The sequence below is a fragment of the Cryptomeria japonica genome, chromosome 7 (assembly GCF_030272615.1).
Source record: "Cryptomeria japonica chromosome 7, Sugi_1.0, whole genome shotgun sequence".
Classification (NCBI taxonomy): domain Eukaryota; kingdom Viridiplantae; phylum Streptophyta; class Pinopsida; order Cupressales; family Cupressaceae; genus Cryptomeria; species Cryptomeria japonica.
The window spans coordinates 441,585,669-441,602,832 of NC_081411.1; the positions used below are offsets into that span (position 1 = coordinate 441,585,669).

General features: G+C 37.4%; 1 protein-coding gene across 1 annotated transcript in view; it reads left to right on the plus strand.

Moving 5' to 3' along the window:
- Nucleotides 1-17,164, plus strand: part of LOC131030426 (mitochondrial pyruvate carrier 1) — a 123,167-nt gene that overhangs the window by 97,682 nt on the left and 8,321 nt on the right. The window contains exon 3 of the mRNA XM_057961263.2: nt 1,950-2,004. Within this exon, the coding sequence (XP_057817246.1) occupies nt 1,950-2,004 (55 nt within the window). The remainder of the gene's footprint in view (nt 1-1,949; nt 2,005-17,164) is intronic.

Below are 17,164 nucleotides of genomic sequence, written 5' to 3' on the forward strand. Positions count from 1 at the left end.
TCAATAGAAAAATGTGCAATTTTCAATAGAAAAATTTGCAATTTTTAGTAGAAAAATAGTCATGATTTTTAGCTCTTAAACTTAAAAACTTGTGGTTTTTCAAGCCTACACACTTTCGTACAGATCTTTTCAACACCTTTTGGTTCTTTCTTGTGTTACAAGCGTTCCTTGAATTGTCACTACTGATAGCAATCCCTAGATCCTCACATGTTCATCAATCCCACAGTTCGACTTGGGCTTTGATACCATATTACAAAACCAGAATACAAATAGATAACCAAGATGGCATTACCAAATCATTTAAGAAAAAAGGAGCAAAAGCATCCTTATATAAGATTACAAACAATTTATCCAAAGAGGATAAGAGTGACAAATAATACTAATAGGATAAGATTGACAACAAATAAAGCAAAAAGCAGTAGCCTAAAGTCAGCAACTTTATTAAAGAAGATTTCTAAAGTCTATCCTAAAAGCTAATTGACCTTTATAAATAAAACATTATTTTAATATGACATTATGCTATCCTTTAGTCCTTTGATTATTACAGTTTACCTTATTATGTCTTAGTATGCAATGGATTTATTGGTGCCTAAAAGATTTTTAAAATACATGCTAAGGCTTTGATATTTATGCTCAAAGGCTCTCTCTGTTGATAAAGGATTCGATAATTTTAACCAAGGCTTTTATTGGTGCCAAAGTTTTCTAATATTTTTGTATCAAAGGATTCGATATCTATACATGAAGGATTACCATCTGCATTCAAAGGCTTTTATTGTTGCCTGAGATCTTTTGATATTGGATGCCCAGCTTGGAGAACAAAGAACAATACAGAAGCAACAACTACCATTATTTATTTTAGTCAACAAACATTTGTTTCAGCCAACTAGCAGATATTACAGTTTACAGCATTCAGAGACAGTATATCAGTCAAAAACGTCAAACTCAGTAAATCAAATGAACCTTTCTCAGACCAAAGATGCTAGTAGAATTTTAGGAACAAAATACATTCAAAAGCTTGCTGACAACATATTGATACATCTCTTTTTATCATTCAGTTGTCAGCAGCACAAATCCTCACTCTTGTCCCTTTTCTGCCAAATTGCCTTCCGAAGATAGACGAGAAAAAATTATGGTGATCACTGAAGAAATGGGTCAATTGTATGCTTTTTCAGTTATGTTTGAAACAGTTGACAGGTTGGCTGATGTCAGTAGTTCATTCTAGTGAGCAAGGAACCATTATTATTATTAGAAGATATTGTGTTGTTTGCACCAAAAATAAAATAATGTAATGATTATGTTATGATAATGCCACCTTAGCTCTTGGAGGGTTATTCTTTTGGCTTTGATGTGTCTTCTGATGTCCCATGTAAATTTTCATCCATCACTTTCAAAATGGAGTAAATTACCTCTTAATGAAGTTTAGGCTTGATCCATTTTGTGACAAATTGGTTCTGTGAATGCCTAGAAAAGGCAGATAACATATCAATAGTTTCAAAAATCATTTTATGACAAATAATTTTGTATGGCGGATTATTACATAAAATAAACCTGCAATATATTCTTGCGTCTCCACTATATGGGAGCTACTATTGCATCTAATGGTTAAACTATATTAGAGAATTCCATTTCCACCATATGACAGCTACTGTTGTATATAAATCTCAATCAGAGAGTTCTTTTATGGGGTAATTTATAAACATTGCAAATAAAAAATAAACTTTATCCACATTTGTCCTTAGAATCTGTTTATACATACTTTCTTTTGAATCCTTTCAAGATATCCCTTTCATTTTGCTAATGACATTGTATACATTATAAATTATAATGCAAGTCTTCTTGGGAAATCAGCGGTTCTGCTTCTAGTCGTCAAGGTTGTTTTTGAAAATATCTTCTTAAGATGTTTGCTGGGCATTTTCTGGCTACAATATAATATAAGACATATTCTACAGGGCTTGGTGGATATGCAGAAGCCACCAGATATGATCTCAGGGAACATGACTGGAGGTATATTCCTGTTGTACACTTCACTCAGTAAATCCAAGCATATAAGTGCCCTAGTGTTCTGATTTTTTCATTTAGATGTATAAAGTTTGTGCTAGCTCTATGAAGTGGTCATACAAATGGTAGATTTATTTCTTGATGATCATTGCAGTACGATTGTCAATATTCTCTAGCATTTTAGTTCTTGAATGGTGTGGGTTGCCAGTGAATTGGGTTAGCTGGACAGCAATTTTGTCAGTGTCTTCATAGTCTGTATTGAAATTGACTATCTGACTTAGATTCAATTTAACAAGACTTTATGTTTCTATTACACATTATCTCAGAATGACAGAAGGTAATTGGAGAGGATAATGCTAAGGGGAGAAGTAGTTAAATTTGTAAGGATATGTAAGGTGCACTCCTACCATACTTTATACCGGGGGGGTTAGTATGTAGTTGAACTAAAATAAACATTAAATAATTATATTTATCAACGACTAAAGCAAACATTAATATTGTAATACCTCCAATGTTTATTTTTGCCATGCCCAACACTTACCTAAATTTTCGAGCACATCTTTGGTGAATGTTTTTCAGAAGATGTTTGCTTACCGATTTTCATTGTGATGGTAAACAAAATCGATCTCTTTTTTTTTGAACTTGTTCCAGATATAATGATGATGTGATTCTTTGTGCTTTGTCAATATTTGAAAGATTGTCTATCAATTTGATGGTACTGTGGTTACCTCGAAATAGGGACAGATATATCATTTTTTCAAAAAATGGGATACAATGGTTTGAAGAATTTCTAAAATGCAAAAAATTAAATAGAAACATCAAATTACAAAAAATTAAATGTATGTAGATATAAATTTCAGGAAAAAATTGCAAGATTTATAAATAAAAATTGGCATATATTAGAAAATCTTATTCACCTTTTTGGGTTGTTAAATTGGTTCAGAGCTCTTCCTATCAACTTCAATCTGATATGCTTGTAGAAATTACAAACAAATATTGTAGAGGGATGCTTTTGTTGCTTTACTTTTGAATGTGGTCACGATGGCTCAGATGGCATTACTTTAGTGGAATGTTGGTGTAATACTTTCTTGCACAGCTTAAATAAGATGGCTTCATTAGAACCTTCTTATGGGTTTTCATCCTCTACTTCCTATTTGCAGTGGTATCCCAAGGTGCCAATTGTAGAGAATCATCTTCAGCATTAGTAGAATGTTATTCAGATCCTCAAGGAAAACCTGGCCATTGCTTGAAATAGAATAAAGTAATAGGATCAGCATTGGAGTGAAAGAATTTGAAAGAGGCAATTGGGTTTTCTTTCATCTTCAGCAGGAAAAATGCCATAAATTGGCTGCTACAAGATTGTACCAAAAATCAGAAGTATTGCTTACAAATGGGATATAGCTTCATTTTTTAATTTGTCGATGCTTAAGATCTTTGGGGATAAAATTCCAGTCCAAACAAATATTGTAGAATTGGATGAAGAAAGAAGAATTGTCATGAGTTTTGGAGATGTTAATGATATAGAGTATAGACTTTTTGAAACCAAGGCCAACTCTATATATCTTGTCAAGCAAAAGAACTACTAGAGGAAAGCACAATTTAAGATCAGTATTTTCTATGGAAACATCAGGAACTCTGAACTATTGAGGTCAACTCTTTTATTAAGGGGAGGGGATGCTAAAATTGTACCAATTTGATTATGGGTATGTTCTATTCTAATGTTAGCTATATGTTGAAGCTAGGTAGTTCAATCTAGGTCATTAGTCATAGAAATCTCTCCTTTATTGTTTATGTTTCTTCTTAGTTGAAGTTGCACCCTTGCAATTGTTGGGACTTGTTGACGTGTTTTTTATGATTGCGTCCTACATAGAATAAAGTTACCAATGGCTACTTCACTCTCTCTCGATCAAAGTTTAACCGTATGCTAAGATTGCAGAAAGTTCAAACGGCTAACTCCAAGGTTCCTTCATGCAACGGACGTGACTCAGTTGACGGATGTGATTGCTGGTAATCCAAGGGGCCTTACGTTTGGATCGTTCTTTCACTTCTTCATTGTGGCTGGAACTTCATCATCGGATATGGCAATTTTGTGATGCTGCTGCTTCAAACGGACTAAAATGAACTGAAAATAAAGGGGTAAGGGTTTAGAAGGATCTAAATCTATTCCTAAGGGCATTGATATCAACAGTTAATGCTTTGGTGGACAAATTCCAAATAAAGCAAGCTCTGCTTCGCCAAGTTTAACTACAACTCTGCAAGAACCGATGCAATCTTTTGAGGGTGTTGAAGGATTTTCACATTGAGAAAGTGCACTTGAATACCCAACACGACGCAATCCAAGCAACTATCACAATCGAACTTAGCACAAATTTGGGGTTCAGGCTAACTTTACACTGCAACTTACAATCAACAAGATGCAAAAAGTATGAACCATGGAAATTCATCAAACACCATTACATTCTCTATTGAAATCAAAGCACTTTACCTAACAATTGAGAAAATAAAATTCCACTCTAAGTGAGGAAAGTGAAACCATGCAAGTTTTGAAAAAATAACTTAAGTGGACACCATCAAAGAACAATGTTTCATTGTTGTTTTCTCAAAAACTTATCACAACAATTTCATACAAAGCTCCCCCCTTTTACAAATGAGGGGGTCACCCCTTTATATAGGCTTCGAGCCTTGGCGATATGGAAAACCCTAATTAGGGTTTCTCCCTAAAAGATTCCCCACACATGATGCAAGAAGGTGGGAATCAACAATAAATGCCCATTATGGCCATATACAATTAATTCCATCCCATTACAATTAATTACATTCCTGCCAAAAATGACGTCCATTGTGCATTGAATGCACCATCATCCATCAAGCTTGCCAAAAAAATCATAAATGCAATAAATATGCCTCCATGCAAAATTGCTCCATGATTCCATAAATGCACCATCATCTCCTGAACGTGACCGCTGCATGCAAAAAGAATCTGCCATAATGCCTTAAATGTGGCGGCTACATGCAAAAGATGCTCCATTAATTTTTCATGCGTTGACCCGGCTACCACTTGGCGAGAAACCCTTGGAGAGAGAAAAATCTGATCCATGAAGAATTTTCTTGAAGTTTTTTTAACTTTCCTTGCCTTGGAGAAGATTTTTCATCAATTCTGCACATTTCCTATTTTTTAGGAAAATTTTTAAATTAGGGTTCCACGGTCCGGGAGAGAGAAAACTCTCCCACGACTCCAAATTTTTCATCATTTTGAAATTTGGATGATTTTTGATACCCGAAAGTGGATTTTTCAAAATTTTTCCCGTGGGGAAATTTCTTGTTCAATTCATCCTTGATTTCTTCCTTGCCTTAGAAATTGTTTTTTTCACCTTCAGTTCATCCCGACGTGGAATTCACGTTGTGAATGATTTCTCCTTTCGAAAGAAATTTGTTCCTTACCCCTGAGGAAGGAAATTCTTCATGCCTTAGCCAATTTTCATGATTTCCAAGAACTATGTTCCGAAGGAAGGAATTTCCAACACTTGTCAATTTTTTTTAGTTTTCCTAGAATTCTGTCTTGAAGGAAGGAATTTCCAACAATTAGCCAAATTCTCACCTTTTCCAAGAATTCTGTTGTGAACGAAGGAATTTCCATCACTTAGTCAACTTAGTCAATTTTTTCACTTTCCTGGAATTTCTTTTATTGGGCGCAATTCTTCCCTGAGGAAGGATTTGTTTTGAATTTTGAACCTTTCTTCCTGAACCTTGATTTTTACGTTTTGCTTCCAACCTTGGACACATTTCGGAATTGGAGAAATTTTTTTGGAAATTTGTTCCTTGAGGAAGGAATTTTTTGTACCTTTTGAGTTCATCTTGTCCCGAGGAAGGCTTTTTCATCAATTTGCCACATTTCCTATTTTTTAGGAATTTTCCTAAAATTTAGGACTCGGGTCCAGGAGAGAGAGAATTCTCTCACGAGTCCAAATATGTCATCATTTTGGAATTTGGACGAGATTTGGTGTCTAAAAATGGATTTTTCTAAAAATTTCCTGAGGGGATTTCCTGCTTCTTCATTCCATTCCTGACCTTCAAATTCCCCTTTGCCTTGGAAAATTTCCAAGTGTGGATTCCACCAAGTGGAGAAATTTCATCATTTCCATGCCTTTATCATTTTAACATTTTCTCCTTGACTTGGGCGCTATTTTCCTCTTGTGGTGAAATTTTGATTCTTCTTGGTTTTCCACGACCCCTCTCCTTTAGCGCCCTAACTCATCCTTGGGCGGAATTTTCCACTGGGCAAGGAATTTCACTTTTTTCATATTTTCCATGCCATGGGCATTTTTGCACCCAACTCCATCCTTGGGCGGAATTTTGACCTCGTCTTGGATTTTACGTAATTTCATGAATTCCATGGCACATGGATTTTGGCGCCCTCCCGACTCCTTAGTCGGAATTTTGAATCTCAGGAAGGAATTTTGACTTTTTCATGAATTCCAAGACACGAGCATTTTGGTGCCCTTTTCCAGTCCTGGGCGTTGATTTCACCAGGGGATGGATTTTTCACAATTTTCATGATTTCCAAACTTAGTCCTGCTTCAGAATCCAGTATGTCACTTTAGGAATCAGGGTGAATTTTCCGGACTTAGATGATTTTCAAGCTTTCCATTCCTGAATTGAATATCCACACAGCCAAATTTTGATCACTCTGACTACTTTTTGACTTTTCGGATTTAGAAATGATCGTGAATGTACAATCTTCATTGCCCGCCTAAATGATCCTGTCAAAAAATAAACTTTCCAAAAATAGAAACTTTTCAAAATGTCAGTGTTAGACCCCAAAATAGGGCGCAAGATGACTTACTATAAATAGAAACTTACTAAAAATAGAAATTACTAAAAATAGTAAGATTATTTTTGGCCAAATGAAGACATTTTGGGATGTAGTAAAATCCCTAAAAAATAGGAACTTTCTGCGATTTCGCTCAAATTTCATGTGTCTTGACTCCATTGCAACTTTCAGTTTTTGAAAACCCTAAAAGGAAACCGCTAAAATCTAGGACTGAAGGTAGAAACCCTAAAACTGTTGAAACAAGCCCTAGACTTGGCCAAAATTGCTCAAACGAAAAGCAGAGTAGACCAAATTGGACCCACTCACTTGCAGACTTGGAGCACTGACGATATTGCTGTGAAAAGACCCAAAAACCAAAACCAAAAGACCGAGAGGGCCTAAAAAGTAGGGGGTCCGCATTTGCAATGGGGCGATGTGTGAAAACGTCACAACAGGACCCAAATCTGCAATGTCAAATTTTGCTTGAGTCCCTTCCCTTTGCGAGTCTTAGTCACATTTGACCCATTGTTCATAATCAATCCGAGACATCTCAAATGGGTCCTCTAAATGTTGAAGGTTGCAAAAAATATGTGAAAAGCATAAGTTTGGGTCGTTTTTACTATCATTTCTTGTGTTTTGCAGGTTTTTCACTTTGTTGGAGTTTTGAGGATATCCATTCTTGTATACCTTCCCTATTGATCCTGAAACCTTGCTTGGAAGCCTTGTGAAAATTGCCTAAGTATTGAGTTTGTCAATTTTTTGGAGTTTCAAGGTTTTGAAATTCTTCATCCTATCATCCCCTCGTTAGACTTGCCATGCTGAACATGCTTTCCTCAAAAGTCCAACACCCCACCTTTCCCCACCAAGTCTCTCGTCGAAGTACTGGACTTTGCCGTACTTCGATACCTTTCTCTTGGTATGCAATATGAGTTATTCCCAATCCTTGATTGCTGAAAACCTTTAACAAGTCTAAGTCCTTTGTGTCAAGATAAAACTTTTGGATTTCCTACTTCATCCATCTCTTGGTACCTGTTTATGCGTCTCCATTCCCTAAAATCCAATTTCTTAAATCTCAAAATTTTCATAAGTGTTTCGGCCATTCCTTTTTCAAGCACTCCTTTTCATTCAATCTCAAAAGTCTGAAATTCCGTTGATTTTCTTTATATGACTTATCAGAGTTGGACTTTTAACCATTCCATATTTGAATATCCCTTCCCTGCAAACTTTGAAAGCTCAAGAGTTTGCCACTCCTCTGTTAACATTAGTTGGAGTTGGATTTTCAGCCTCCCCTTAAATCAATACCGAGTTAAACCCCAATCCAAACTTCTTGAAAGCATTTCCTTTGTCAGAGTTCCCTTGTGAGCCTTCCCCCTTTCCCCATCCATTCCAACACTACTTCTTGGTCTATCTTGACTCCACAATGCTCTAATCTTGGCATGTCACCCTTGACTATCCAAAATTATCACCATTTCTTGTTGAAGCTCCTGCATAACCTCTTGGACAACCCAAAGCTTCATTAATGACTATTAAGGTTCAGAGGTATGGCGAATGGACAAAGGATGATTTGCTTACAATTCTAGATGTTCGTTGTTCTGGTTGATGTGTGATTTGTGACACTCCACAACACCAAATAAAATACTAAGTATTCTATCCTCTCTTGAACAAGGAAACCTCAAATGCTAAACAATGTGATCAATTAAGGCAACCCCAAGGTTTACAAATGTTATATCTAGACAACGCAATGGATAGACTTAGTGAAGGATGTGATTTGCTGTTTACACAAAGGGACTTACACTTTTTGCTGGAACTGGAACTGGAACTTTGAATTCTAAACCGACTTGAACTTCAAATGAAAGACAAAAGGGATAAGGGTTGGAGAAATCTAATCTAAGACCTATGAACAATGATAATAATGGATAATGCTTTAGATAGACAGATTCCGCATGGAACTACTTTCTACTTAACCAGAGATAGCTCACAATGCCATAGAAAGAGTGCAATCTTCTAAGGTAGTGAAAGATTTTCATATTGTAAAACATTCATCCAAATACCCAATGTTGGCGCAATCCAAAATGAACATCCACAATCGAAATATTACCAAAATAAGGTTCAAACTAGCCATACACTGTAATTTGCAATCAACAAACTACAAACGCTATGAACCACAGAATTCATCACATATTTCCATCAAAATCAATGAACTTCAATTAAATTTTGAGAACTAGAAACCATGCAAAATGTTGAAACAACACACAAAGATTCACTATATCTTCCATGAAAATTATGTATTTATTCCAGCATAGTCTTGGCAACAATCTCTAATCTCCTTCTCCTACTCCTACTTCTATTCCTGATTCCTCTTACTCTATTAACCTTTACAAATGAAATGGCTAAGCCTTTTATATACTCCTTATTACAAATGAAGGGCGCAGATTGATTCTAAATCAATGGCCAAGATAATTCAATGAAACCGTAAATGGAGTTAGTTATAACAACCACCTCATTGACCAATGAGAAAATTGCAAAACTTTGAATGTACGTCCTTTTAGACAAAGAACCAATGAGAAAATAGGTTGTTATATTGAATTTAATGCCTTCCACATGTCCACTTGTTGATGAGTCAGGTTCGATGAATCTGGACATGCTGACTTGTCATTATTGGATTGGTGGAGATGAGTAGGTGCCACCTCAGCTTGCATTTGTTGTAAACTTTCATCCTTCATCACAAAGAAGTCATTGCATTTCTAGCAATATCTCTTGATACTCAACATCATCTGGTCTTTTGATTGATTGTGATGATATATATTCCCAAATTGTATCATCTTGATCTTCATTCTCTATATCTCCTTTGGATGAATTTCTAACTTTGACCAACTCTTTTGAAACTATTCTCCTTGCAATTTCCTTGCCCTTGGGCTTCATTGCACATCCCATCTTCATCTTTGGCTATCTTCTCCTTGGATATCATCTTGTCTTGATCTCCATTATGTAAGCAATCCTTCTATTTTATCTTCCTTGAACTTGTTTTGATATTGTCTTCTATCGGTCTTGTCGAGTCTTCCTTGTCGTATTACTTGGTGCTTGACCTCTTCATGTTTTTGTTGCATCTTTTGTGTTGTACTTGTAATTGCATTGCTGAAGTTGTGATGTCCCTCTCCTTGTTCAGTCTTCATATGACTTGAATCTCGACCTCATCATGCCACTTGATCAACTTCTTCATTTGCCATGCTTCCATCATATCCCTTGGAATCACATAAAAAGAAAACATGCTTTAAATCAAGATTATAAGTGAAAGCCTAAGTAAGCAGTATGCAAGAAAACTGAGAGTTCAAGATCTTGGTCTCTTCATTCGTATTGAGGAATTTCATGACAATCAGAGCTCAAAGAAAAGTTGTAAACAGATTTTATTCATCAACAATCCACAAGAAAAGGGCTTCATAAACCTCTCCAAAAGCCAAACAATGACCTAGGAATATCTGAAAATAATATCTCTGACCTTGAAGTGCTTCAAATAGGTAAAGGAAACTGCTAAAATCTGCTATGAATGGCTTGTATTCCTTTCAAACAGATATCTTCTTTCGATCTTTGTTATCAACACTTTCTCTCCTCGTGGAAGACTTAGCCTTGCTTCTGATTTGTCTTAGATTTGAACTTTCCTTTGCTGGCAATCACTTCCTCTTCTCTCAAAATCGCCCTCCTTATTGCTGTAAGTTGCACTTACAGTCTGCTCTGCTCCCTAAATTTATTTGAGTTGCATTTGAATGAATGAGAAAATGATGATTTTCATCTTCTACTTATAGGGAGTTCACCAAATTTCAAGGAGGGGTTGGCCTGGGTATGATATTTTCTTTGTTTTGATAAACATGTTTTAAATCTTGCAATGCGCCTACACGTTTTAGTGGTTCTAATACTCTAAGTTGGCCCTATAATCTGGCACTCGCTCCCTTTACATCATTACACAGTTTCTTGTAATTCCCTTAAAATTTTGGGGATTTTAGGTAGTCTTGCATTCAAATCATGTTACATTTGCATTTTTTCGGGAATTTTCATGTATAGTTTTTTTTTTTTTTCGGGGGGGGTTTTTGAATCCTTTATGTATAAAATTATTTCGTGGATTTTACTTATGCATGCATTCAAAACACGTATTTACCCTTTGCTGAGTTGGCCTTCATTCTGTTTCACATGCTTATGTTGATTTCCCTCCAAATCCGGAGTCATTTTCAATTCAAATCAGGTAGGCCTGCTTCTTTTTCACATGTTTTGGTTAAACTTCATCCCAAGTCGGCCCTCATTGCTTTGAATGGGATTTTGATATATAAATGCAATTCTAAGTGGAATTTTCACCTCATGCATTTCATAGCGGGAATTTGAAGTAGTCATGTATTACACAGCAGAGTTCCAAGATGACCATGTATTGCTGAACGGGCTTCTCATGCATTCATGTAATGCAAGGTGGAGATCACAAGTAGTTGTGTATTTCAAGTCAGAACTTTGAGGAAGTCATGTATAGCTGGGCAGAGATCAGACTTCTTCATGTATTGGCAAGCGGAAGTTGGATGTAACCTTGCAATGTTTGAGTGGAACTCACACCCTATTGTGCATTTTAAGACAAATTTCATCCTTGGCAATTTGATCTTTTAAATTGGATTTACAAGAAGCCTTCACAACTTCAACCCACAGATGTATTTCAATTAGATTTATGCAAGGGTTTCAACACCTTGAGGGGTGTTTTGGGATCAGTTCAACATTCTTGATCGGAAATGCAAGGGTGAACAACATTTTGGAGCAAATTCTACAAGAAATGCAATATTTTCAATAAGAAATGCAAGGTGGGCTTGCAATTTAAGGTGGAGTTTGATTTGATGCTTGCAATTCTAAGTGGAAGTGCAAGAAATCTTATAATTTCATTTAGCATTTCACCCCCTTTTCACTTGCACTCTTGTTCCTTAATCAACAACAAAACCAAACCCTTCTCACTTTAAGGCCAGAAACTATGAAATGTTGCCAAATCTAAACTAAACTAAGCAAAACACTAATTTACCAAGCAAAATAAAAAGAGGGGTCTGTTGATGTGTTTTTTAGGCACATACAAACACAGAATAAAATACCCAAAAGTATCTTATCCTCTCTTGATCAAAGTCTCTCAAACGCTGAAGATTTGCATAAGGATCACTTGAGACAACTCCAAGTTTCTTAATATGTCAGGTCGCGACATGTGGATAAGCTCTGTTGGTCGTTGTGATTGCTGTTTTTTCAAGGGGACTTACGTTGAATAATTGAATGCTTGAATTGCTGGAACTTAGATTTTATCTACTTGCTTGGAGGATTAAAAAAAAGGGCAATCCTCCTCCTCTTTTTCTTTCAAGGTGTTGCTTTGCGGTTTGCATCATCATCCTCTCACATCTGCAAAACAAAACATACATGATATATAACCTTTACACACCCTCTTAATTTGATATGATCTCTGATTTTTTATGTGTTGCAGGTCTGATAAGTGCATTTATAGGGAAGGAATATGCTTGCTTCAAGTGGACAAATGACTGATTTTGGATTAGTCCTTATAAGTGTGCAAGGGAGAAGATGTGTCTTCTTAGCTTTGGAAGTGGATTTCGCTCCAAGATGGAGCAAAGGAAATGAATTTCGCTCCTAGGAGGGAGCAATGGAAATCCAATTCACTCCAATCAGGGAGCAAAGGAAGAGAAATTCGCTCCTAGAAGGGAGCAATGAAAGTGAATTTCACTTGCCATCTAGCTTCCTTCTTGCCATCCTTGTCAATTTGTCTCTTGTCACCAATTCATACCTTAAGTTTTTTAGTCTCCATGTGCAAAAGTCATCAAATCACCCTCAATGGATGCCTTGGAGGTGACTTAGCTCTCATGAAAGAGCAAAGGAAGAGAAATTTGCTCCAATTGAGGAGCAATGGAAGAGAAATTCGCTCCTAAAGGGGAGCAAAGGAAGTCACTTCATATTCACTACTTAGCTTGGTTTCATCAACTCATGTCTTGGTGTTTTGCCATCCATGCGAGTAGATGTGTCAAATTTCCTTCAAGGAAGACCTTAGAAGCAACTTTGCTCTCATGAAGGAGCAAAAGAAGTGAAGTTCGCTCCAAGTGAGGAGCAATGGAAGTGAATTTTGCTCCTAAATGGGAGCAATGGAAGTCAATTCATATTACCATCTCCATCCTTTCCTTCATCAAAAATCTCCAAGAACTTGATCCTTTTAATGATCAAAACGATGTTGAAGGCTTTAGATTTGTTCATTGCCCTTAAATATGCAAAGGAAGTCCAAATCGCTCCTAGGAAGGAGCAAAGGAAGTGAAAATCGCTCCAGAGAGGGACCAAAGGAAGTCAATTTCGCTCCTAAGAGGGAGCAAAGGAAATCACCTCTATATTTAGCCAAATTCAAGGTTGCTAGTTGAGGATTGAATTCATTGCTCGAACAAAGACATCATATGATGACTAAAGGGAACTTTAGATGCCTTAGAAGGCTTGGAGAGGAAATTCGCTCTTGAGAAGGAGCAAAGGAAGCATATTTCGATCCTAGGAGGGGGCAATGGAGATTTTCATGTACTTAGCCAAAATTTACCCTTGCAACCTGCCTCTCAATGAAGTGCGATCAGACCACTTGGATAACGAAGGAAACTTTGCATAGCTAATGAGACTTGATCCAAAGGGTGATGGAGTTCAACTTGACCTCTCCCATTCAATGTTTTGCCACCATAGGCTTTGATCAATCAGATTGATGGTGACATTTACCCTACTCACTCAAATTTGCAAGAGATAACATGCTAAAGGACACTAGAGCTCATCCTTGATCGAAAGGTTTTCTATGTTGATTGAGGCCTCTATGAGGTCAAAGGAAGTGACTGTCAGTGCCATTGAAGAGCAAAGTAAATTTTCCTATACTTAGTCAAATTTAGCATTTCATCCCTAGCCTTGCACGTAAAAGATGAGTCATTTATCCCAAAAGCCTCAATAACTGACTGTCTTCACTCCATCCTAAAGAGACACCTGACTTGATTGACTTTTGACCCCTTACACCTCCTCAACACAAAGGTTAATAGCAAAAGACTCTACTTAGCTAAGCTAAGACAACCAACCTAGAAAGCGAAAAAGTGGGGTCCCCATTTTGCAATGGGGCGATGTGTGAAAATGTCACAACAGGATCCCCATTTGCAATGGGGCATGTGTGTATACAACACAACAGTTCCCAAGGAGGTGATTTTGATACACAACATTTATGATGACAATGGCTAAGGCATGGACAATCTATGTAGAATCAAATCCACATGCCTTGTCCTTAAATGCTAATAACCGAGAGTAACATATAAAATGATCAAATTAATGTGTAACATATCCTACCTATCACATAGAAACAGCAAAAGCCCAAGCCTATGTGAATAACCAACAAATATCTATAAAATATTACCAAAACGTGCTGAGAGATGAGACTCTTTTCATTCAAATTTTTTAATCCGTCTACTTTAAAAAGCTGTCTACTCTTTCCATTCGCCCACCTTCAACAGTTTGGAAATCCATATTTGAAGAGTTCTTGGCAGGTCACAGGATCGCCCTTTTAACAGTTGCATTAAGAAGGTTGATTTTAAATATTGAAATTTGAATTAATTGTAATTATTTTCATGCCAATCATTGCCTTTTATGGGTTTGATCTCCATTAATTTTCATTGTGGGGAAGATTTCTGCGCTCTTGAAGCTGACCCTTGACCCCTGAACCTCCATGAGGGGAACTGCCCCTTGATCTTGCTGGGGGCTGCCACCCTTGAACCTCTGCCCTAGTTTTAACATGCAAAAAATGAATATTGTTTTGGGCCTATGTTTTCCATGGATGGAATTTGTAGAATATTGATATGGATATCTAATTAATAATCATATGATACTGTGATGTGAATTGAACTCATTTTGTCGCAAAGGAAATACACTTGTAGTCGGGTCTTAATAACATCATTTTACCCTTGCATACTTGCAATCGGGTCTCCAAGACCCGACTGCAAGTATGAAAATTATCATTACCCCTTAACTTGGTGAGCTCCTTTCACTTGCAGTCACATCCCTCCATGCCAAAAATTCTTTCCAAGAGACTACATCATATACTAGTCGCTTGTAATCGGGATTCCAAGACCCGATTACAATTATCCATCATTACTTGCTTTCAAACTTTTCTATTCCACTTGCAGTTAGGGCTTGGAGACCCGATTACAAGTGCGAATTGAGAAAGATTTTCCACTTGCAGTCACCCCATTGTGATCAGATTTTCCTTCCCATTGCCAAGCTCATCCATAAAGCATCTTTGAGTCAGTCCAAGTTGTTTCATGATAAAATCCTTCCCAAGTTGTGGTGTGAGCATTGGTTTTCAAGGTTTGAAGACTATTGAATCCCCGATTGCTGCTGAAGATGTTCTTACCCTCTTAAGTTTTCATCACAATGTTGCAGATTCCTGTTCGATGACAAAAGAGCTGGCATCTCCTTCAGACAAGAAAATGAAATATAAATATGACAAATACTAGAATGAGATTGCTCCCACTTAGGTGGTCTCTCTCATTGATGAGATCCGAGATACAGAGATCGGGAATGTGGACATGTCTGAGTTCTTAGACAGAACAGAGGGTTCACCAACACATGGGATGCAGTTGCTCTTGAATAGCCATATTCATTTGGTCTCATCATTCCCAGTGGCTGCCCTAGAACCTGAGTTTGTGCTTGCATGTGCGTCTCATTTTGATAAGGAGACTAGAACAATCAGAGATGATGATGGGAACGTCATTATTAGGTTGGATGCAGAGAGTCGAGACCATTGATAAGATTTTCAAAGTCCCCGCAGCTCCCGTGTATGCAGACATGATGATGAAGAGTGCTTTGGATCATTACAACCAGAGAAGATCTGATTGTATCCGACACATCAATGCCAGGACTTGTTTTTCCAGATGGCCCAAGCTGTATCATTGCGACTTCATTGAAGAAGTTGGCGACATGATAACCCTTCTCAGCAAGATAATGGGTTTGAGACACTCTAACGTGTTTGAAATCTGGATGTACAAGTATATTGTGATCATGAGGAAGGGGCAATCACACTTTTTCTGGGGAGAAGTCATCAACGACTACCTGTGTGAGCAGCTGTCGCAAGTTCCCACTACCCTCACTTTCTATATGAATTCATACTTGGTGTATATTGCGACGTCACTCAGACAATTTCCTGGTCTTTCTACCAAGGGTGACAAATCGCTAGTGCTAGTGTGGAAATATTATGATCAGTTGACTCTGAGGCCCAACAAAATTCATTATAGAAGAGTGCAGGATGCGTTCTTCGGACACTTCATGTGCCTTTTTGACAAGACACTCAAGAACATGAGAGTCTCTGAGGCAGCTTGGAAGAAAGTGAATGAGTACGGGTGCTTATTTCTGCAGTTCCCAACTTTCACCTATATGAGAGTTGGATGCTTGAAGGCCAACCGTACATGCTGCCAAGGTACACTACGGATAAGATCATCTTGATGGAGTTGGCAAGACAACTGATGTGAGTTCACGCAATACAACTTGCCAATCAGAAGCTAGGTATCAACATTTCCTCCCATAATCCATTGTAGATTGGTCGGTACTCTTTGAACACCTCAGCGAGCGCCAAGGCAATGGAGATCAAACTTCAAGAAATCAAATTGAGGAAGTTCAAGGAGAGGAGAGATTTTGATTATTGAGGGATGAAGGACAAAATCAAGAGTTTACTCATGTTCATTGCCTTGAAGATATATGGGTTGATCTTCGTACTGAAGAAGACATCAGAAGGATGGATTACAACAGGGTCACCTTGGAGCAGATTGTAGATCTTGATTTGACCAAGATCCCAGAAGGAATGGTGGATGATGGTAAAATCCTTGACCCAGAATACATAGAGCAAAGAGTTGGTAAAGCCCCTCTTCCTTCTCCTCAATAGTCAAAGAAGGAATGTGACTCTATCTTTGATAGATTTCAGCCCATTCTCACAAACACCAATGCCTGGTTGAAGAACAATAATGTCAAGACTATCAAGATCAAAGGTGGAGCGGAAGTTGATTCAGATGGACTTGTTGTGCGAAGGTCTGAGGTCAAGATTAAGTCTAAAGAAGGTGCTACTTCTTCCGGCACTAGAATCAAGCTGAGGGTCAACAGGGCTTTGGTTATTCCTCCGTCAGAAGTGTCATTAAAAGGGAAGGAAAAACCAGAAGTGCAAATACAGGTTATTGAAGCTGACAATGATACCCACGAGGAGAATACAACAGGATCACCTCCTTTTGTAGGTTGGGAGTTTCCTCATACAACCCTTCCCCAATTATCATTGGATGTGCCCATGTCTCCAATTGATAT